Source organism: Narcine bancroftii, chromosome 3 (assembly GCF_036971445.1).
Source record: "Narcine bancroftii isolate sNarBan1 chromosome 3, sNarBan1.hap1, whole genome shotgun sequence".
NCBI lineage: Eukaryota > Metazoa > Chordata > Chondrichthyes > Torpediniformes > Narcinidae > Narcine > Narcine bancroftii.
The window spans coordinates 210,020,527-210,045,282 of NC_091471.1; the positions used below are offsets into that span (position 1 = coordinate 210,020,527).

Genomic DNA, 24,756 nt, shown 5'->3' on the forward strand with positions numbered 1-24,756 from the left:
TACGCTTCGTAATAATAGTTTGGCTCAGGTCTGCATAAAAAACTATTATTCTTGACCACCAAAGGGGTCTGATGCTTTCTTGCATTTTGAACAGCAACTCTCAAAATCATTTCTTTATCTTGATAACATAGACACCTAATTAAAACAGAGCATGGCAGTTGGCCAAGAAAAGGCTTCTTCCTGATAGCTCTATGTGCTCTGTCCAATTCCAAACAATTTGGAAAATATTTCTCCCCAAAACTTCAGGAATCCAACTCTGAAAAAACTCCACTGGATCTGAGCCTTCAAATTCTTCCTGCTAACCAACAATCTTAACATTATTCCTACGACTCTGATTTTCCAAAATATCAATTTTATTTAATAAATTATTTTGGTTTACTTTCCAAGCAGTATAAAAATCCTCCATCTTATTAACTGTATCTTTACGTTATATCACATCTTTGTGACAATCTTGAAAATCCTACTCAATTTTCCAGAATTTAACTTGCATATTGTCCACCAGCTTCACACATTTTGCCACATCAGTCTTAATAGTCAACATTTCTTCCTTCATACTACTAAATTGTTCTTTCATAGATGAAAAACCTCGGCTCATTTGAGTTGACAATTTTTCATTTGTTTAGTTAAAATATCAAATTGGCTTGATGGGTCTACATAAGTTGCTGGCCCAGTTTTACTCTCAATATACTGAACAGTCTTAGTCAAGGGCCTTCCCCCACAAATAACTGTTTTCTTTTCTTCAGTTGTTGGGAAGGTTTCTTCTTCTTCAACCACTCCACCAATGTCTTTTTCCTCCTCCTCTCCATTGACATGGACGACAATTCCACCTGTCTGTGAGGTCTAGGCCTTTCCTTCAACAGTCCAGCACCACTGGGCTGTGAGGAGTCGCCCCCTCCCCCTGCAGGGGTAATCGAACCCTGCTCTTATGCTCCTGGGGCTCGAGAGGAAAACGACTCCGGGCTCCAGAATCATCTTCCTCACAGCTCTGGGGGGATGGCACTGGAGCTACCTGGACACTAGGCGGCGGCTGTCTCATCAATCTCGGTGGAAGAGGAATCGACTCCACAAGCTCCGTTTCTAAGGTAGGCCCAAGTCTTCACTACTTACTGTTTGATTCGGGACCATTTTTTTCCCAGTCTGTTGCTTTGTTTTCCTCACAGCTGCTTCAAGTAATGTTCATAATAATTCCAAAACATCTTTGTATTGTTGTTTTGTTGAAAAAAACTTTTTAGAGATGGGTTTTGAATATTTCTGCCGAGAGAGGTGTCTTCCCACGCCTCCTACCTCCACCATCACGCCATGCCCCCTCTGTTGTGAATCCTTTGACCAAAATCATCAGCAGCCCACAGCCTGCATGGGTTCCTCATCTTGAGTCTCTAACAGCCTGTGTGTTCTTCAGCTGCAGAGCCCCTCACTAGACAATTACCATGGTCACTGTTATGTCATCATCGTCTCCTCTGCTTCTCCCTCTCAAACAGGGGGTGGTCTCCACATTTTCTTCTGCCCTGCACCAGTCCTCTGCTTGCCTGGTGTCTGCAACTTCCTGAGACTGCTTACCGAACACAGACCCCATTTTTCACAGGATTTTAAAATAAACCACCATAGGCTCCTTTAACAGGCCATTTAAAGCCTGTATGGTGCCGCTAGTAGTTGGCTTGGTAGTAAAACCCTGCAGAGGTGTGCTGTGTGTCCTCTGCTTGCTCTCTGCAGGTTTGCATCAGTGGTAATGCTACCGTTGTAGCAGATCTGGCAGCACCTCCTTCTTTTCACCAATCTGAATATCTATAACACTGGACAACAAATGTTTTGAAAAGGTTTGCTTCCTGAAAAAAAAAATTGGGGATTATTCAAGGTGAACACAAAGATAATTTCAGATTTGCTATATTATGTAGGAAGTTGGAGAAACATAAACTTTTATTGAATTTAGCAAGTTTAATCGCATAATGATGCTGACACATTGTGTAACTTCAACTGACCCAAAATGTTTTGGTGCTGATTTTCATTTGTACTCAGCATCTGATGCCTCTTGTGTCAATATATAACAATAGTCGGCCAGCATTGATGGATTCTAGTTGCCCTGATACCGCTTTTCCACAGACGCAATGCCCTGGTGAAACTTTTCACCATGTCCGTCACTGCACCAAGATCAGCAGCGAAGGAATCCAAGTGTGACACAGAAAATGAATTTTCAATGACATGTTGCACTTCACGGTTTTGCACGCCTTAAAATGTGACAACAAATCACAAAAATAGGTTATATCTAAAAAATACACAATAGGAAAATTTCAAGGTGATTTTCGTGATGAGCAGCTCAAAAAAAAATACACCCAAAGTGTTCAGAAAGCAAAATCTTCATTGTCCAGTGTAGGAGGCAACTTTAAATTGAATTATAAAATCTCAAAAAATTCTGGGAGATAAAGTTCTTGCCCAAATACTTTTCCTTCATTGGAAACATAAAAGGTGAGCAAATTCTCTCCACATTCAAGCTTTTTGCAAGGACACTACACAAAGTTGCACAGGCAGAATTGTTTTTAATTTTCCTGCTGTGTAACCTTGAAACATTAAAATCAATCAAAGCTCCTCCTCTATTACTCTAATTAAAATGAACAAATCCAATACACGCTGGGAGCCAAACTTTAGCTCTTTCATTCTAAGTTTTATAGTTTTCTCCCATTGAGAGGTTAGTAGCAGACCAGAAATATCACCTGTAATACAAATCCATGGCTATGCATGGGTGGATTGGAAATATCACCTGTAATACAAATCCATGGCTATGCATGGATGTGATTGCCTATAGATAAATTCCTTGACCATTGTCTAGAAAAGGTTGTAATTTGCTAAAATGAAGCATTTTCTATTTGAATTGCTGAAGCAGCAGCTGTTCAAGGAGTTTCAACAGTTAAAATAATTTTTATATTCAGAGTTATACACTAGAAAGCTAGAAAATCATATGACAATGATGCTATGTCTGAATCTCCAAGGAACTCTTTGAACAACAATATCCATTGGATTTAATGAAGCAACATATTGCAAGACATTTCACAGGAATATTACCAAATAATATAAAAGGAAACAAAGGCATACAATGAAAAGAAATACAGAGACTACACTGCAAGATGCAAACCACTAGTTAGGAAACAGGATGGCCAGATTAGTTTGCCAACAAGTATTTAAAAGAGCCTGCAGAATTCTGGAAAAAGGTTTTGCAGACAGATGAGACCAAAATTAATTTGTACCTGAGTGACGTGAAGAGCAATGTGTGAGGCGCAAAGGAACTGCCCAAGATCCAAAGCATATCACCTTTGCCATGGTTTGCATCTTGCAGTATAATCTCTATATTTATGTTCATGAAGTCTGTGGACAGTAGACATTGAAATATTCACGCCTGCCTCCTGAAGAGGGGTTCCAATCTGTCAGACATACATTTGGTGATTTTTCTTCATTAAGATGAGAATTCTTCCGTCATCAGCCGTGGAGGTCTTCCTTGGAATCCAGTTCCTTTGCAACTACTGTGCTCTCCAGAATGCTCTTTCTTCTTAATGATGTTCTAAACAGTTGATTTTGGTCATCCGAAGGTTTGGGCAATCTCTCTTAACTGTTTTATTCTTTTTTTTCAGCCTCATTATGGCTTCTTTGACTTACATTGGCACAACTCTGGTCCTCAACCTCCAAAGGTAATCAAAAGCTTAGAAGCAACCCTAGCTCTGTTATACCTGCACCAATGAACCAATTAAACATTCCTGAGTACTCATAAAAACACCTGTGAAGTCAAATGTCCCAAACATTATGGTGCCCTGAAATGAGGAGACTTTGCATAAAAAGTGTTGAAACTTCTACGTGGTCAAACCAAAATGTACGCAAATAAAATCTGGAAAATACACTTTCATTACATGTGATTAGTTTGATTACAAATTTAAAAATGTGGGGCACAGGGGCAAATAAAGGAAAACAGCGTCTTTGTTCCAAACATTATGGAGGCACTGTCTATATTTTCATTGGATGGGAGGTTGGTGCCTGTGACAAACTTGACTAGGTATGTAACTTTCTGCTGCCACTTTTACTGCATGAAGTACATGGAATAGAATTTGGAAGGAATTAACAGCTAGTTGTTGCAAGATCAGCAGAGACCTTGAAGAATATAAAATAATGCCGTACTCTGATGTTATGGCAAAGGGATGGATGAGGGTCCATAGGAATTATACTCTTGTGACTTTCATCTTTAATTCTTTTTTTCTGACTTACCTGGTATTAGCCCATTCTGCCAGAGTCTGTGAATTAAGCCATCCAAGTTGGTAAAATTGTACTGAAGTTTGCCATTAATTTCTCTGCTCAAAAAGAAGATTAAAAAAAATCATACACACAGTAAATTACAAATGTATTTCATCCAAGTTATTCCAAATTGCAGTTAGCTTCCAGTTTTGACATGTTTCTACTGCACACATTTCTTACACAGTCTCAGATTGATGATGACTTGCTTCCTCCCTGGTTTTACTTGCTGTGCTATGAAGGTTGAGGCCACAAACTCATTCACACACAGAATAGGAAGTTCCTGATGAGATGGGGAGTTGGGGGGGGGGTTAGTTTGTGAAATGGTGTGTTCTTTCTGCCATTTATGCAGGGTTTCTCTCTTTTTAAAATATTTTTATTGACTTTAACAAAAACCCTTTACACAAGGTATATGAATGATATCATAATCAAATTACATCATATATATGTCACATATCAAATTAAAATTAGAAGCTTAACCATAATTATTACATTCTCCTATTTTGTTCAGGCATCAAGTTCTATCATTATAATAATTAAACAATTAAATCAACTTGTACTATGTTCAAAATAAATATTGAATACAAAAATTGTACAAATAATACACATAAAATTGCCTTGCATAAGATACTTTATACTTCTCTGATGTGATCATATTATTCTGTAATATGATCGTAATCTGTAGTTAAACCCCTCCCCTTTATTTGTTAGTCTTAATAATGAAAAGGAAAAATTTTTTTTTAATTTCTATTAACCTACCCCCTCCCTCTAAACAAGGTTATCTCTATATATTGTAAATATGAATCCAATAACGACCCCCAGACACCAGACATGGAATCCCCGGAGCATCCACACCACTTAAATCCTCAGATTATGATAATAATCTTTCTAATAGGTACTTTTTACAATATTTACAAATTCGGCACTTTGTTCAGTCCAAACTTTATGATTTTCCCAAAATCTCTGAAGTAAATATTCTAATGTATTTTTTGATTTGCAAGTATTTATAATAATTTAATGGATTAAAGAATGACCTCAATGGCCAAGATTAGTAATGATTGGGAGTGTGATTTAAATAAGCATTCTCGGACAAGGATGAGGACACAACTCTTAATTTGATCAATGAGTCTTCATTTTGTGAACAACATTGTTGCAATTTAAGGTGGTGACCGAATACATATGTCAAAAGTTAAATTATCTCGTTTTTATCCTGATATGGATTCATTATGTGAAAGGTGTAAAATTTGTGAAGCCCCATTGATTCATATGTTTTGGGAGTGTCTGAACTTAGAACATTTTTGGAATGACATTTTCCAAACTTTATCAATGATTCTTAAGACTAAATTAAAACCTGCCCTTTGATTGCTTTATTTGGTTTTTCTCTAAAAGAGGATATATCTCTGTTCTCAACCCAGAAGAGAATTGTAGCTTTTGTTTTGTTGATCACTAGATGAGTAATTTTGATGAAGTGGAAAGATAACATTTCATCCACTCGTATTCAATGGTTACATGATATCATGTCTTATTTACATTTGGAAAACATTAGATATAATATTAAAGATGTAAAGTCAGAATTTGATAAGATGTGGGGCCCATTCATGGATTATGCAGGGTTTCTGATGCATAGGCTGAGGTTCTCATTTCCATCCCACATGCTCTTTCTCCACTTCAGGCAGTCAGGAGCCAGAGATTCCTAGTACTCAGTGGGGATGACCTTGAGTACATCCTTAAATCCTTCCCTTTCTCCATTTGGCAATCTCTTCCTGTGACTGAACTCAGAAAAGAGGTGCTTGCTTTAGAAGTCTGGCCAATGTTGCTAACTGAAAGCAATTGTGCTATCAGCATCCCAACACCCAACCCCAACCAACCAATTTTCCCCTGCAGCCGCTGCAACCGTGTCTGCCTGTCCCGCATCGGACTTGTCAGCCACAAACGAGCCTGCAGCTGTCGTGGACTTTTACCCCCTCCATAAATCTTCGTCCGCGAAGCCAAGCCAAAGAGAAGAAGATTGGTCATGCCAACCTGTAAATTTTGAGGATTTTGCACACACAGATTTGATGGTATTTTTCCAGTGCTCTGAGGTGTCGCCTACGGGTAGCCCAGGTCTCAAACATGGCAGGGATCATTGCCACCCATTAGACCATGTGAATGTGTAAAGGAGAAGGTACAATGGAAGACGATGAACAACTCAGTGAGAGCCATGACACACATAATAAAACCATTCTATGTTCCAAATACCTAAGACTGCACCCCAATGAGAACTAAGAACAAAGGTGATTTCATCGGGTTTCCAATGCTCATTGAAAGAAGCACTTCAAAAACGTCCTGTGTCGTCAAGTGTGTGACCTTTGACCCCATCCCACAGCAACCTGTTCAAGCCAGGATAGCTGTCACTTCTCATCAACAAACAGTTGAGAAAGCATATCCAAGGGGCATGGCCATGCAGAGGATCTGACCAGACTTGATCTGAAAGAACTCTCCAGGAAAAGTATTAAAAAGACCGTTTGAAAGCTCAAAAATCATAACTTCATCATCAAAAATGGGTAAAACTAGTACTAAACGACCAAGGCAACCAAAAACTAAAACTGACAAAGCAGTAGCTCAGCCAGGAACATTGAGTGAAAGCCTGATGAGAAGTGGGAAAGAAGGGGCCTTGAGACAGACTTAACCAGGCAGAGCTGGGGTTCGGCCCAAGATACAGCCAATATCTTGAATAAGATAAAACTTTGTGCATTCACTTTACGGGCATTGAACAGCGATGTGACACATCGGAAATTATATCGGAAATTAAAGAAAGTGTGGAAGACTTAATGGAACAAATAACGCAAGTGGAGGCTGAGCTAGATAAAACAGAAGACAGGCTAAAGACTCTAGAAGAAAAAGCAAAAGAAAAACAGACAGAAAAGGAATGATGGACAAGATCGATCAAATGGAAAATTTCAGCAGACGTAATAATGTAAGAATCAATGGACTGAGAGAAGGAATCGAGGGGAAAGACTCGATGAGCTTCTTTGAAATATGCTTTAAATGCATCCCATGTAATAAATCTATTTTCCATAGACAGAGTTTATTTCCAAGAACAATTGGATTTGTTCTCTTATAAAATCACAAAAATCCACTCTTTTTAACAACATAGTTATTCCTCCATCTATATTGAAAATTTCCTTTTTCAGAAATCGAACATGTCATTAATAGAGGAGAATGATTAGATAAAATTCTTGCCTTGTATTATATACATTTAATTCTTTCTTGTAAATGTGCTGATATCAGAAAAAAATCAATTCTTGAATAAGGATCATGCCTATAACAATAATGCAAACAATCCCTTTCTGTAGAATTGAACCTACGTCAAATGTCAAATAAATTTAATTTTTTCATCAGCTTTAGTGTCCTCTTAACTATTTTCATTCTTACTACTGAACTATTTTCATTTTTATTACTGATTTTGTTGATTTATCTAATATCGGATCGAAACAAAAATTAAAATCCCCTCCTATTAATATCTTTTCATGTGATTCTGCTAAATGTAAAAAAAGTTTCCCTTACAAAATCCTCATCATCAACATTTAGTACATAAATATCCATGAGCGTCCACATTTCAGAATAAAAAAAGTTGCTTCTCTTTCATCTTCAAAAAATTTTGGACTATCATTTAGAATAAACACCTTCAACATTGCTGGAAATTGAAAAGTAGATCTATAACCTTTTTTTTCCAAAGAATTACATGCTGAATTAAAGTTTTTCCTTTGCTCCACCACATTTATACTCAAATCCATATAAAAGAAAACTTTATTTCCATCAATCACCACAGGTCCAATTTATTGTCTTGCCTTCTCAATAGTCAGTCTTAAAAAATTTTCCCTGTCCTGATAGTGAAGACACTTAATCAATACTGATCTAATTGTTTGTGATGCCAGTGGTTTCTTCCTTAATGCCCTATGGGCTCTTTCTAAATCGATTCCATTTGGAAAATTGTCTTCTCCCAAAACTTTAGGAATCCATTTTTGAAAAAAGTCCACAGAGTTCTCACTTCCTTCAGTATCTTCCTTAAGGCCCACAATCTTGACATTATTAAGTCTACTATGGTTTTCCAATAAATCCATTTTTCCATCATTGCTTTCTTCTGTTTTCCCAAAAGCATGATTGAATTCTCCACCCTTTCCACACAAATTTCCATATCATTTTTCACAACTTGCATGTCAAATTCAACCTTCTTAACTCTCCCTTTAAATTTAACAATATTTGAAGCTACAATTTTCATCTCCAGTCTAATGCCATTTATATTTGAGTGCATAGTCTGCATATTATCTTGCAATTTATTAAATCTTTCCACCATTCATTTAGATAATTTTTTTTATTTTTGAACTTTGCCTTTTAACCTTTGGAAGGCCTGCTACCACTCCTTTACATTCAATTTTTTCTGAATCATCTGAATTTTGTTGATCTCCTTCATCTATTTGTTCACTACCACATGATGACAGGTGTCGCTGTATGTGGGTTGACCATGGGTCGGACACCTTGGCAAACATGAAGGTGAGTGGCTTGTGATCATTAAAGATCGTGAACTCCCTCTCTTCCAGAAAATACTTGAAGTGTCAAACGGCCAGATATAGGGAGAGCAGCTCTCTGTCAAACGCGCTGTACTTGATCTCTGGGGGCCACAGGTGTCGGCTGAAGAAGGCGAGTGGCTTCCATTGGCCTTCGATTATCTGTTCAAGTATGCCACTGAATGCTGTTTCAAAGGCTTCTATGCTGAGCACTGTGGGGATGTCTACCTGGGGGTGGACCTGGAACATTGCATACTTGACCTGGTCAAAAGTCACCATCACTTCATCTGTCCAAGCTACCTCTTTGGTTTTGTCAGACATCAAGCTAAACAGGGGGTACATGATCCAGGCCACTGAGGGGATGAAACGGTGATAAAAATTAACCACCCTGATGAATTCCTGCAAACCCTTGACTGTGTTAGATCTGGAGAATTTGTGAATGGCCTCCACTTTCCCTGTCAGGGAACACCTCCGTGACGGTCCATCCGTGCCACAAGAAGTCAATGGTGGGTAGGCCGAACTGGCACTTGGCGAGGTTGACTGCCAGGCCATAGTCAATGAGGTGGCGGCAGAGTAGGCGCACGTGTGTTAGGTGTTCCGCCCCAACCCCATATTCCCCAGCTGGCCACCCTAGCCCCATATTCCCCACCGGCCGCCCCAGCCCCGAACTCCCCACCACCCCCCCGCCGGCTGTCCCAGCCCCGTACTTCCCGCCGGACGCCCCAGCCCTGTAGTCCCATGCCAGGGGACTGTCAGGCAGCAGGGAGGGTAGGTGTTGGCAGCAGGGAAGGTACCTGTCACCAGCGGGGAGGGTGGCTGTCAGCGGGTCGCCAGCTGACAGTCAGCTCGCCCGCTGCTAGGCACCTGAAAGCTGCTAGCAGCTTTGTCTGAGCTGCTTTCAGCTGCAATGGGGAATACTCCAAGCAGGATATTATACCTACTGGAGAAGGGTAGGGTGAGAAGACCTCCTGGTCGGCTTTTCCTGTTTCAGATGGCCACCTGACAGCCGCACAGGAGTATAATGTGCGGATTTACAGGCGGGTATTGTGGCCATCTGAAAGCGGCTATAGTCACTTCGTTCAGACTCCTGTCGTCCCCACATGGCCTCTATTCTCCTGTGGACTTGGGAATGATATGGAATGGAGAAGCGTATAGGTTGTTTGAACACTGCACGATGCCCATCTCCTCTATCTTGTTAAACTCCTCCCTTGCTAGTTGGAGCTTATCTGGTGGCAACCTGCATGCTTCAGTTGTGATGCAGCACTAATTCCGATGCTTGTTCTGCTGTCACTTTTTGTGCGCCACAGGATGTCTGTGCATGCAGGTCGGAGAAACCATCATTTGCTATAAGGAGGCATCTGCTCCAAAAAGATCTGTTCAAAGAGTAGACATGGCTCATGGACGCCTGCCAGTACCAAGATGTCACTCATTAGGGCCGATGGTGCGTGGTCACCTAAGCCGTACAAATACAGCAACTGTGTTGCCTGTTCGTGACGTAAGAGGCCGAAAGTGCTGATCAACAAAGCTTTGAGTGCCTCATACCTGCCAGCTTCCAGGGACTGCTGCAGAAAGTCCATTATTTGACCTGCTATCTCTGGGTCGAGCGCCGCTACCATGTAGTAGTACCTGGTCTCATTGGAGACAATGTTCCTGACCTGGAACTGGGCCTCTATTTGTTGAAACCAGATGAGGAGCTGAGCAGTCCAGAAAGTTGGCAGTTTTAAGTGAAACTGTGTTTTGAAAAGTCCAGTTGCTTGTGTTGTCCATGTTGCTGGAGTTGTTCATGTCGGGTCCAAATGTCATTGGGATCACCAATGTGGCTATCGGCCACTGTGAGTGGAAGAAACCCATTAAGTCAAGTAGAGTTTCAAACCAATTGATTTACTGTTCAAATTCACATGCTTAAAAGGTCCATGCTGGTCCCAGCAGTCTTAGCGCTTGTGCGGGACTGAAGTGACGTCAACTTCCTGTCCGTTGTTTAGCCCTAGACTGAGAGTTCCCGATTATTTCTCTGACTGCAGACTTGACTGCAACTGCTGGCAACGGTTCACCTGCCACGTGGGTGAGCCACCACAGTACCAAGAATTGCATTGGAAAAACTGACATGGAACTATGGGCTGGGAGAACTTAGACTTCCAGATTTAAAAAAAAACTACCTAGCTGTACAGGCTAGATTTCTCACAGTCTTCTTTGTGGAAGACAGTCCCCCCTCTTGGATTCAAATTAGAATGAACTCAGTGGGGGAGGGGGAAGCAAAGGATTTTTATCTATAAATGGAGTTTCAAATCACTGAAAAAAAAGACATAATTCCATACTAATACATATGATGAGAATATGGCAGGAAATTAATGAATGTATAGGAAAAAATGTAGAGATATCAATCAAAGCTCCACTGTGTGAAAATGTGTTATCACTTATGAACATGGGCATAGAATATTAAATTCATGGTATGATAAAGGAATAAGAAATATTAAAGACTTACACGGAAGGAACTTTTATGTCCTTTGAACAATTAAAACATAAATACAGAGTGGCCAGTGGGACCTTTTATTATTTTCTCCAGATAAGATTGTTCTTAAGAGAAAGATGGGACCTACGTTGACCCCACCTGCAAAGAAATGAAATGGAACAAACGGTCTGGATGCAGAATACACCTAAATTTATAACAAAAATGTACTCTGCTCTCCAAAATGAAAGTGCAAAACTAGGTTACAGAGGTCAAGAGAAAGATAGGAGTTGTAATTTCAGAAAGAAGCTGGTCAGATTGTGTACAGACAATAAAACATCAATTATAAATGCAAGTTATGAACTAGTTCAGTATAATTTTCTACAGTAATTATATCTTACTCCATAGAAGTTACATAGATCAAAAGCAGAAATTTCAGAGATGTGTTTCAGATGTGGGACTGAAACATGAACTTTTCTATATGTTACATGGTTGTGCATGAAGATGAGGCCAATTTGGCAAGACATCACAAAAAAATTAACCAGGATAACAGTAGTGGCCTTCATGGGTAATCCGGAGCTTTATCTACTAGGCAATTTTATGGAAATAAGCAACTAATTGACTAAATATCAATCTCATTTATAAAAGTAGCACAGGCTGTAGCAAAAAAAACTGTATTGCGATCACTTGTAAGTCCAACTCCCCTCTACTTATAACATAATGGACTGTGGAAATGAACAGGTGTATATCTATGGAAAAAAATCATATATAATTTAAAGAATAAATATGGCACTTCTTTAAAGATCTGGCAGCCATTCCTGGACCATAAAGGAGCCCAAATACAGTAACAGAAAGGTATTTACAGTACAACTCCAATTATTCAAAATCGGATTCTCCTAAATCCTCAGTTATCTGTAATTTTTTTGGAGCTGCAGCAGCAGACCTTGGGCTCCTTGCGGTGAAGGCAGCAGGAGACCTTGGGCTTCTGGCACGAGCGGGGCCTTGGTGGGGACGCGTTGGTGATCAGTGGTGGCCAGTATTTTTTTGGGTGAGAATTAAACATTATTTTAATGCTTACAAAGTCTTACCTTGTTGTGTTTGTTTAAACACTCTTACAAGTAATTTGCTGTTGCTACTGGGCTTCTTTAAAATGATAAGTTCTTAGAAAAAAACATTTATCCGAAATGGGCCCACTCCCGACCATTTCGGATAATCGGAGTTGTACTGTAAATGCTGATATTATACATACCCAAAAGTGGTCTCCCCAATTCTATTCTATATATTTAAAAGATATATAAGCTCTGATGATGTGACGATTTGTACATATGGCTGGGGGAAGGGATGGAAGGAACGTTGTGTTTTTGTTTTTAAGAAAAGTTTTGTTATTGAAGATTTTATTATGTATATTTTTGAAAAAAATCAAAAGTAAAATATTCAAAAAAAAGAGAAAGCATATCCAACTAAAAATATCAAGGTCAGAAATCTTAAAGGTTCACAGGGAAGAGCTATAGTCACAAATTGACAATCTCTTCATATTTATGCTAAATGTAATTCAGACTAATCTGCAGCATCTGTAATATTGGCCAATTTTTTTTTCTCTTTCCACTAGCAAGGCATGATCAGATGGACATTTCTTACAACTCTGAATTTCACAGTTTTTAAATGTCTTTGTTTCTGTTCTCTCCCTCTAACTGCCTTCATTAACTGATCAACAAGATAGCTTCATCAACTTTTATTACATCACCCTGTCAGAGGTATTTCCTTTTCCAGGTTTGGTGAAGAGTCTCTGATCTGGCCGGTGCTCCCTGATCTGCTGTGTGTCCCCATTGTTTTCTATTTTATTTCAGACTTTCAGCATCTGGTTTTTAAATTTTTTCTTACACCATCCTCTTTACTCACAATGGCCGCTTCATGCCATTTAACCAAAGTTTTTCTTATTTATTACTGCTGCACCTACTTCAGTTTCACCTTCAGACTCCACATTATCTATCCTGAACTCTGCTCTATTCCTTTTTTAAAAATAACCTACAAATTTTCACTATTAGAGTTGTTTCTAGGCTGAGCCTTCATGCCATTTATCAGTTCAAAGTCTGTTAGATGTCATCATTTCCATTGGGATGTTGGCTGAACTATTAAAACGTTTTGCAAAAATTTTTCTACCAAACACCTTGAACCAAATTTAAGAGATATCTTGGTTGAGATTGACTGGTTTATCTCACTACAATCAGTAGATTACTATTGTATTTTGTGATAAGAATTCTATTGCAACATTATATGTGGATCCTGATTACCTTTTATATGCTGACCTTATTCTGAGCAAGAATAGAAAGATTAATTATTCACATGCATTCAATTTTAAAATCCATTGCATTTACCTTGGACATATACATAAGTTTGAATAACAAAGGATAGCCCCCAAACAATTCAAATTCCAATCTATACGCCAACATGTTCACAGATGAACATGTTAGAGATGAAGCCTGTTCAATCAGATAGTTTCTTGGTTACTGCCACCAAAATCTGTTTTCTTTTAAATTCCAGATTTATTTTGATATTTGAATTCAAATTTTCCAGTTGCCATGGTGAGGTTTATACTCATGCATCTGGATCAATCACTCAGAGATATGACTGGTAGTCCAATAATTATTACATGATGCTATGGTACGTAAAAATACACAAATAAGTAAATTGTTAAAGTAAAATGAAATAATTTAATATCATTTATCACCCCTGTTTGGCTTCAAAATCTTCAATGTGCCTTTCCCATTGAAATCGGTGAAATAATAGATCCATGTCACTGCATAACTTGTGGGTGGGTTAGAATTGAGGCCTATGTCAAGGGCTATCTGATCTGCAGCATTTAAAGGACTTGCCACAACCCAAGTTAAAAATAATTATGTTTCAGAGAACTAATTCAATGAATGTAATGAATCAAGCCAAAGAAACTTACAAGTTCGGGCAGCCAAATTCTTGGCACTTTAGAAAGGATGCCAGAAAGCTAACATTCAATGTGATATTAAATAGGGATTGGAGCTGATCCTTTTCATCACACTACTGCCAAGTTGAGGACACATGCAAATTAGAAGAACAATACCTTATATTCTGTCTTGGTAGTCTCCATCCAGTCGACATCAACCTCAACTTCTCAATTTCCAGTAGTCTACCTCTTGTTTTCTTTAACTCTCCCCTTGCTTTCCCCAATTCCTCTGGCCCCAGTCCTCCTTGTCTTCTCCCGCCTCCATCCTCGCTATCTGCTTATCACCCACATCTTCCTACCTCTACCTCCTCACACCCCTCCTTTAATTCCATGATCTACTGTCCTCCCATCTTCCTTAGCCACCTTCCTTCTATCATCTCTTAGCTTCTTACTTTTCTCCCCCATTTCTTTCCCTTCCTATCACCTATCACCTGCCACTCCTCCTGTTCCCTTTATGCTTTCATTTGGGTTTCTGCCCTCTGTCGTGCCATTCCTGATTAAGGGCTATGGGCCGAAACATTGACTATTACCTTTCCTACATCTCTTTCGTTTTTCAGGTAAACAGATGGATAGTGTGAACAGGTTCTGCAGTCAGAACGATTCATGGATTCATTATATGCAAGTTCCTGCTATGGTCTCAAAACTAATACTGCCTTCTTGAGAAAGGACAACAGGTTTATGCTTCAAGGGACAATTTCTACTCAAGAAACGCCTCATACTTTGGTGAGCTGTACACCTGTAAGCCCCCCTTGACGGTGATCCACTGACAGCTGTACACCTGTAAGCCCCCCTCAACACTAATCCACAGATGGCTGTACACCTATAAGACCCCCTCCACCATGATCAATAGATGGCTGTACACCTGTAAGTCCCCCTCAACACTCATCCACAGATGGCTGTGACACCTGTAAGCCCTCCTCAACACCTATCCACACATGGCTGGACCTCTTCAACGCTGATTCATTGCCATGTTGATAGAGTTGTGTTTCTTTTTAATTATTTTGTGGGCATTAACGGCAAACCCCACATTTAATGCTTATTCCTACAGCTTGGGAAGGTGGTGATAAGCCACTGTGATGCTTCAGCTGAAAGTGCACAACAGCGTGTTTGATTCTCTGTGTATTATTTGTTATGCAATATCTTTGAAAGGAATGGCAGATCTTTAAAGTTTTGGCATCAACAGACTTAATTGCTCTACTGAAAGTTCATTCATGACATTGTTTCTAGCACCGAGTTTCTCAGTTGCTGTAATCTGGCCATTCTAGATGCATTGTAAGGTTCATTTAATTTACTTTTCGATCATTACCTTGTCCTTGTACATGAATTACTGAAAGTTAATGTGCAGTTTGTACAAGCAATTAAGAAAGCAAATGGTAGCTCAAAGCCAGGTTTGCATAAAGCTAGGGTGAGATGGGAATCAGACTTAGACACAACAACTGACGAACAACTCTGGCCAGATCTATGACAGGGAAGTTGTTGGCTACTATCAATGCCAGGTAAAGATTGGTCCATTATAATTTTCTTCATCAACTGTACCTCACCCCCCAACCTATAATAAACACCAAAATAAACCTGAATTATCAGAGATATGTTTTAGGTGTGGTGTAGAAGTTGGCTCCTTTTTACATTCTACTTGGCTTTGCATGAAGGTGAGGCCTTTCTGGTATGACCTCTGTGACACCCTAACCAAGATCAAGGGCGTCATCTTCCCAGTAGACCCAGAGCTTTGTCTTCTGGGGTGGAAGTTTGACTCCCACCTACTCAAGAATAGGTGGTCTTCGGAGATGAATAGCTGCATCCCACTTGAAAAGGTCACATACAATCTCAGGATGGGATAAAACGCCTTCTTAAAAATCTGGCAGCCTTATTTAGAGCATATAGATACCTCACTGGTGCCAATGTAGGGTTACAAATGCAAGAGTCTAGCTAGAAGACCTCTGTAAAGATTTTAACACAGTGGTATTATCGTGTCTCACTCTATGCACTGACAATGAGATTTTTTTTGTGTTTCTTTCTCTTCATTTTTTTCTCTGTTTAATAGGACATATATAGAGGGGAAGGGGTGGATGTTTTGTATTTGGTATGATTGTTGATTGTTAAATATATTTAAAATGATAATAAAATATTACAATAAAAAGAAACAAATGGTATGTTGGTCTGTATTTCAAAAGAGTACACCTTTGAGTAAACACACCTTATTGAAATTATGCGGGCTCTGGTGAGATCTCATCTGGAATATTTTGTTCCAGTTCCCAAGTGAAATATGTACAGTACTTGCAACAGAGGGAGTGCACTAGAGGTGTAGTGCCCATGATACGCTGGCATTGCAAAGAGGAAGGAACACTTCTGCACTGAGCTGAATGAACCATCAACTGACTCTTTATTCAAAATCAATTCTGCAAAACTCCCCACCCACCACGCTGGGTTACGGGAGAGACGTCAGTGCACAATCTCAGGAGCAGTGCTCGCTCCCCACAGTCCACTCTTTAACAATGGCGCTTCTCCTCAGTGAGGAGGCAGTCCCTGAGCTGTTGTGTGCAGGCTGTGTGCTGTGGTGATTCGGCCCCTTGTGTACAGGGCCAGAATGGACCACTACCCCACCACCAATCCCCCCCCCCCCGCCACCCGCCCAGAATCACAAACAGTTCTCACAGTGTTTGTTTTAGAGTCTTTAGGAGGGCGGCCATGTTGCTGCAACCGAGGGGCTGGGAAAGGTTCTGTGCCGTCCAAGTGGGTCCATTGTGAACATGTCCTGTCTACCCCCAATATCCAGAGTAAAAGCCACCCCATCCCTTTTAAGCACTTTAAAAGGTCCATCGTAAAGGCATTCCTGGCTGGCCCCTCCAGACGAAAACAAAATCCACAGTTTTCAAATCTTCTAGGGCGTGCAGGGTGGCATGCCATGTGTGATAGTAGGAAGTGGGCATGGTTGGCTGTGCTGTCCCTTAAACTGCAGGACATCCATGACATTGGTTGAGGTTCAGTGGAGCTGAAATGGAGGTCACCTGGAATGGCGAGCGGCGCCCTGTAGACTATCTCAGCTGACAAGGTGGGGAGGCATTCTTTGGGTGCTGTGCGGATGCCGAGTAGGACCCATGGGAGTTCATTCAACCAGTTCAGGCTCTGAACGGTGAAAGCGCTCCACTAGTCCATTCACTCGGGGGGTGGTAGGCAGTCGTGTGGTGAAACTGGCTACCACAGAATTTTGATAGTGTTGACCACGGGAGGAGATGAACTGGACTCCTCAGTCGGAGGTAATATGTGAGGAGATGTGGAAACGAGTGACCCACTGCAACATGAATGCTTGCACGCAAGTCTCTGTGCCACAGGATGGCATAGGGACTGCCTCTGGCTAGCATATGAAATGGTCGACCACAGTGAACAGGTACCTGATCCCTTAGCTGAATGGTAGAGGTCCTATGATGTCCATGTGGATATGGTGGAATCTGTTTTCCGTAGGTGGGAAGGGTTGTAATGGTGCCTTGGTGTGTCGCTGGGTTTTGGAATGTTGAAATTGTACTCAGATCTTCGCCCAGAGAGAGACTTTGCGGCATAGTCTGTGCCATCCGAAGCGATCTGAGATGAGGCGGACCGTTGATCTGATGGAGGGATGTGAAAGTCCATGCACTTGGTTGAACACTTGGCATCTTCAAACAACGGGAGATGGGAGTAGTGGTCCTCCTGGTTCAGGGGTGAACTCCTGTACCTAAAGTCCTGTGATGGCCGTGTGATAGGCCTGCATGTCTGCATCATTGGCCTGGTCCCTGGATAGTTGGGCCATGTCAATACTACCTGTAACCTCGGAGATTGTTGGATGTGAGAGTGCATCTGCTACGAGCCTGCAGCTGACGTGGACTTTTTACCCCCTCCATAAATCTTCGTCCGCGAAGCCAAGCCAAAGAAGAAGAAAGAAGTAAATTCCGAGATATAGGAAAGGTGATGCTGCTGTCTGGCTGACCATGGGTCTGAGATCTTGCCCAGCATTTGCACTTGTGGTTTGTGTATCCCATGAATACCTGGCCTTCTAGGATGACCATAAAATGGCGAATGGCTAGATACAGAGCTAGCAGCTCCCAATCAAAAGTGCTGCTTGGGTGGCCTGAGGTGCTTGCTGAAAAAAGCAAGTGGCTTCCATGGTTGATCGACCAATTGCTGCAGTACTGTACCAACCACTTTCTCGGAGGTGTCCATCGTCAATGACAAAGTGGGGTCTGGGTCTGGGTGGGCCAAGAAAGTGGCTTCAGATAGTGCTGCCTTGGTTGCGTCAAAGGCTTGTTGTGCTTCAGAAGACCAGGTGAGAGTCTTCTCGCCCCATTTGATGAGGATGAATAGTGGTTGCATGATGGCTGCTGCTCCTGGGAGGAAGCGATGGTAAAAGTTCACCATCCCTACGAATTCCTGCAGTCCCTTGAGAGAGGTTAGTTTGGGAAAACTGTGGATGGCTTCTACCTTGTCAGGTAGTGGCGTGGCTCCCGTGCTGGTGATACGATGTCCCAGGAAATCGATGGTGCCCAAGCCAAACTGGCATTTGGCTGGGTTGATCGTTAACCCATGGGCCTGAAGCTTGGCGAAAAGCTGCTGAAGGTGTTCCCTGTGCATTTCTGTGTTGGGGCTGGCGATGAGAATATCGTCTAGATAGACGATTATTCTCTCCAGGTCTTGAGTCAGCACATCCGTAAGGCACTGGAACATCTGGGCCACATTTTGTAGGCCAAAAGGCAAACACACAAATTTGAAAAGTCCAAATGGGGTGATGATGGCAATCTTTGGAATATCATCGGGGTGCACTGGGATCTGATGATATCCTTTAACCAAATCGACTTTACAGAAGATCCAAGTTCCCCGGAGTCGAGCAGTGAAATCTTGCACATGTGGTATTGGATACTGGTCTGGCATTGTTGTATTTTTTAACCGCCGGTAGTCTCCGCACGGGCGCCACCCTCCAGAGTTCTTGGGGACCATATGTAGGGGGAAGGCCCAAGGACTGTTTGAGCGGCTTCTCCATGGTTGCAAATTCTGTTTTGGTCAAGAGGAGCTTGTCCTGGGGAAGTTGTCTTGCCCTCGTGTAAACTGGTGGTCCGGTGGTCTCAATGAAGTGCTGCACACTGTGTGCAGGTTCCATGTCATGGAAATTCAGGGCTAGCAGCGACAGGAAATCAGCCAGTAGGGAGGTGGACTCATTTCGGTTGGAGGTGTGGACTCCCATTGGCTGGAAATTTCATTGGTGTATGGTGAGGGGAAAAACCTGGAAGGTTGCTGCATTCACCAGGCGGCACCTGGTCAAATCCACCAGCAGTTCTTTGGCCTGCAGAAAGTTTGCCCCTAGGTGGGTCTGATCCACGGAGGCAACTGTGCACTCCCATCGGAAAACTGTGTCCTTCATGTGGATAGTCATGAGTCGAGTTCCATACCTGGGGATTGTAGAACCTTTGGCTGCCTGTAAGGGAAAACCTTTGGGGTTGCTTCTCTGCTCGAAGAATGTGGGTGGTATGAGGCTGATCTCGGTACCAGCATCTATAAGGAAAAGTCACCCAGTCTTCAGGTGCCATAGGTACAGGAGGTCTTTACTGGTGCCAATCGCCGAGGCCACTAACAACGGATGGCTTGCTCATTTCTTGGCGTCCGGCTGGGTGTAGATTTGGGGGGAAATTACAGGGGAGGATGCAAAGTTGGGCATTACGGCTCCATCGATGGTAGTAGTAGCCATAACCAATAGCCTTGTCAGGACAGTCGCCACGCTGTGTCTGTTCGGCTGCCACAGCTGCCGTGGAGGGGGACTTAGTAGTCCCACCTAGTGTGGTAGTACCCACTGCACAAATAGGCTGGACATGGATTGAGTCTGGCTGAGGGGTTTGGAAAAGCCGGTCCGCTTCCTTGGTCACGAGGTGCGGGTGAGCAAATCCATATTGGAGATGGCTGAGGCAATGTGGACTGGCAACTTCGACTACAATAGGGCTTCAAATAGGAAAGATTTGGTGTGCCCGTCTGCTAACACCACTAGCTCCTGCATAAGGTTGGAGGGGTTGCGTTCCCCTAGGGCCCTGTGAGTTAAGTACATGAAAGGCACATTCGTGCCGGTTGAGTTCAAAAGAGTTGAGTAAGAAACGATGAAAGAGAGTATACTTGCATTCCATGGACAGGTGGTTGGCCCAAAATGGTGGCAAGTGGATGCCCACACCGTTCACTGTAGCAAGGGTGGGAGCAGAAATGGCCATGACTGCAGCAGATTCATTGTCGGGAGCTTCAGAAGTCACTGAAAAGCCAGTAGGGTCCATGCTGCTGCGTGCTCGGTAGGTCTCAAACTGTTGAAACCTATGCAGGGTCACCACTGTAGCGCCCACAATATGGTGGCACTGCGAAAAGAAAGGAATACGTCTGCACTGAGCTGAATGACTCTTTATTCAAACAGACCATGCTACAAAAGCAATTTTGCAAAAAAAAACCCACCTGCCCCATTGGCTCTCGGGAGTGACGTCAGTGCACAGTCTCAGGAGCTGCGTTCGCTCCCAGCAGTCTGTTCTTTAATCCTGGTGCTTCTCCTCAGTGAGGAGGAGGTCTCTGCATCTCTGCACCGTTGTGTGTAGGCTGGGTGCTGTGGTGATTCGGCCCCTTGTGTTCGGGCTGAGGCAAATAAGCATTGGTTGGATAAGAAGTACATGGCATTGCAGTGTTTTTAGTCTTATGCAAGTTAATTCAATGCATTTGTTTATAAATTGTGCACAATACAAATCAATGATCTGTTCTATCTCAAAATTACACTTTCAGAGGTTTGTGACACTTTGGAATTCTCTCAAGAGGAGGATCATTTTAAGATATTTGGACATTATAACCATTATATGAAAAAGAACCAGGGGCCAGTAGAAGGAAAGGCAAAATGGAATCAAGGAAGGAATTCTTTGGTTGCAGTCACAGGCTCTCCTCCAAATTAACTGACTGTTTAAACCATGTTTTGAACTGAGTTCTTAGTCATGATTTATAGATGAAACTGAGATTGCTTGGCATAGATTTAATAAAGTAGATGCAACAATCAACTGGTGCTGCAGGTGAAGTTCTTGGGAAATGCGATCTCCATTTGATTCCTATTATGTTACAGTTATGCTATAAAAAGTAAATGTAGAGTGAATTAACTCTCTCACTTTTATAAAACTATATCAACCAAACAAACAAATGAGGTATTTCAAGTCAAATTAGTTACTTCAACAATAAGAATAACAATATCCTGATGACTAACAAAGTTGAGATTCACTGGCTGGATAATGCTGATGTTCAGCCAAAGGGCTCGAAAGAGAACATTTGGTGAACTGTAGTGTCGAATTCAGTCTAGGGATTGGATCACTGGCTGTTGGGTCCAGAAACAAAGAGGAAAAATTGGTGCAGTTGAGATTTGGAGAGAAGTGTAATTCTCAGTGAAGTGCCAGTTGATGAAGTAGACAAAGACGAATTGGTCAAACAATAATCATGGCTTTTATTAGCAGAAACTCATTCATGGTACAATAATGAAAGACAATAGATGCATATAAACTTATACCCAAGGGGAGTGTCCTTAACAGTAGAGATAATGCACAGCCAATGTTAGTACAGCAAGGCTCGCCAGAGGGGAGACAGGCAGCTTGACAGACATTCACCACACTCAGCGCCACACAGTCTTTGTCCTTCAAAACGCTACAAATTGCAGGGTGTGAAGTACTGCTGAAGCCATGGGAATTAGAGCAAGTTGGTGAGTTTAGGAAATTAGAATTTTTCATGCTTGTGGAAAGATGCTTATCAGATAGGGATGTTTGGAGGGTAGATTGGAAATGCAACTTGAACTGGGCATCAGGAAATCAAAACAAAGGAAAAGCACAAGAACACAGGAGCAGAAGTTACTCTTCTAGCTTGACCCACCATTCAATATGATCACGACTAATCACACTGGCCTCAATTCCTTTCATGCGTCACTTCTGCATAACCCTCAATTCCTAGGCCTCTCAAAAATGTAGCTATCATCACCTTAAATATCTCCAATGATCTGGCTGCCACAACTTTCTTGAACAGAGATGAGGTGAGAGAGATTGCACTCGACATCATGGCAGCATTTGTCCCAAAGCATTATACTAAACATTCCTGACCTGGGCCAATGGTCCACAGTGACTACAATAACATATCTAGACTATTCCCATAGCACATCCAAAGTCTGCACCTTAAGGACATACGCACACAGCGGACACTATTGCTTGAAGATTTCCTTCAGGTTTCTCCCAATTATAACTTTAAACAGGTTGCTGTTTCATTATTAAGCCTAAGCCAAAGTGATCCACCCTACACCCAGTTCAGGAGGAAAGTCTATGAATTAATTCTGTGACAGAATATATAGAAATATTTTGGGGAGATAAATTAGGAAAAGTTAGAGTAGGTTTGCATACACATACATGTTACAACAGTTCTTATTTGAAATACTGGAGAATTCATATTATGAGTGACTTTACAAAAACTGAAGAATGCCTATGGAGACCACAAGTTTGTGTTAATTGTTGAATGAATGGACTATTGACTTTAAAGCAACAGCAAGAGACATACTATCTCATAATACCTTTTTGCAAGGCTTTTGACAAGAGTGCACAGAAAAGTCACTGATGGGTTCTTGTTTACCTAAAAATCAACAGATGAACCAGAAGACTGACTTCTATTGCTTGCTGGAGAAGGTGATTAATGTTTTTCAAGCATAGGGGGTCAGTCAAGCAAGCTGACAATCTCTAACTGTGTGAGTTAGAGAGAGAGAGTCAGAAAGTGGTCTCAGTCAGTGTGTGGGACACACTGTAACAAGCAGAGAAGCTTGCTGGAACTGAGACAGAAGCTCCAGAGTGGCAGATGGCTGAAAGTACCAGCTGTCTAGTGTTTCCCTTGGAAAAAGTGAAACAGAAAGGAACTCTGTGATAACCTGAAAGAAAGGGGTTATCATCTGAAGAACCCTGATGGGGCAAGTTTCATCAGCAAGACATGGAGGTGACTAATGGTAGTGCCTCACTTGTGGAAATCCTGGAGAGCACCTCTCTCTCTACAAAACCTACAAGAACCTCCTGAGCGGTAACCATTAACCTTTCAAGCACCAAAGCCTGGTGAACTTTATACAAGTTAAATTCTGTGCACAGTATAAGAATTGCCTGCAACCAATAAATTTGGAAGAATGAGAAGTGAGATTCGACTGTGAATCAAAGAACTTTCCTAAATTTACACACACATTACATACACGTGCGCTTAGAATTAGAAGGGTGTTAAGTAAGTCAAAAATAGAGATAAGTTAAAGTTTGATTCTGTTTTAATGTTTAAAGATAATTAAAAGCATATTTTGTTTAATTAACCATTTGTCGTGGTGAATATCTATTGCTGCTGGGTTTTGGGGTCCTTTCGGCTAGTAATAATTCAATTTTGCAAGTGTTTTGGCTTCCTTGAAAGAAAGGTCACTCTTCAGTTCTACCCTGAATGACTTAGATTAGTACTGTAAAGGTTCAAACAAGTTTATTTCCTATGAATGCTGTGTGCCCTGCTGAGTTTCTCCAGCACGTTGATGCCAGCATCAACAGATATTATTATTTAACTCATAAAGATGTCCACTTCCATTATTTCAAGTAAGACTTGACCTTAAAGAAGAGATTACCATGTGGACGCAGGCCGCAGGTGTGGGGTTTACAGGTCAAGCTGAGATGCCAGAACTCGAGGCTTCCTGAGCAATGTACAATTCTTGTAGAACAAAGGCAATGAACTCCAAGCCAGATTTCAACATCAGAGAGTCATCAGGGAGTTCTATGTAACGTGCTTTACAGAAATATGGCTAAACGTGGACATCCGGACACGGCACTGCAGCCCAAGGGCTACACCCTCCATTGTGCTGATCGAACACTGGCATCTGGAACAACCAGAGGAGACGGCATTTGCATCATCATCAGATATGACAGTGTACAGATGTGATGGTGCACAGGCATGATGGCCATGTCCCAGTCCTGCTCCCTCAACCTGGAACATCTGGCAATCAAGTGTTGCCCATTCTACCTGCCGAGGGAGTTCACCACTATCATCCTGGTCGCAATATACATTCTGCCCCAGGCTAATGCCAGGCTGGCATTGGAGCATTGTGATAAACAGCTATGAGACAGCACATTCTGATGCCTTCCCGAACATTGTGGGAGACTTCAGTCAGGCCAACCTAAAGAAGACTCTGACAAACTACCACCAACACATCACATGTAAGACCAGGGGAACCAACACACTCGACCATTGCTAAACCACCATGAAAAGCACAAACAACAACAGTACATGCAATTTGGGCATGTGAGAAAGTGAAAAAATTTTGGAAAGATCTAAATCAGATGTTAAATAAAATCACAAAAAGCAACATACCAAAAAATCCAGAGATCTTTCTTCTAAGTAATATAAGAAGTAAAGAATTAGGCCTTAAACTGGATGAAGCGCAAAAAAGATTTATGATAGCCTTAGCTGTAGCAAAAAAATGTATAATGTCAACTTGGAAATCAGAAGAGAGCCTG

The 24,756-nt window shown here is 41.5% G+C and overlaps 1 protein-coding gene across 9 annotated transcripts in view; it reads right to left on the bottom strand.

Annotated features, from left to right (window-relative positions):
* The window catches only part of idua (alpha-L-iduronidase), a 236,747-nt gene that overhangs the window by 120,842 nt on the left and 91,149 nt on the right, over window positions 1-24,756 (bottom strand). For 8 of the 9 annotated variants that reach the window (XM_069926493.1, XM_069926494.1, XM_069926499.1 and 5 more), the window contains one exon: window positions 4,243-4,325. The exons of the other annotated variant lie outside the window; for it this stretch is intronic. In XM_069926493.1, coding sequence (XP_069782594.1) covers window positions 4,243-4,325 — 83 coding nt within the window. The remainder of the gene's footprint in view (window positions 1-4,242; window positions 4,326-24,756) is intronic. 9 annotated transcript variants of the gene reach the window in all.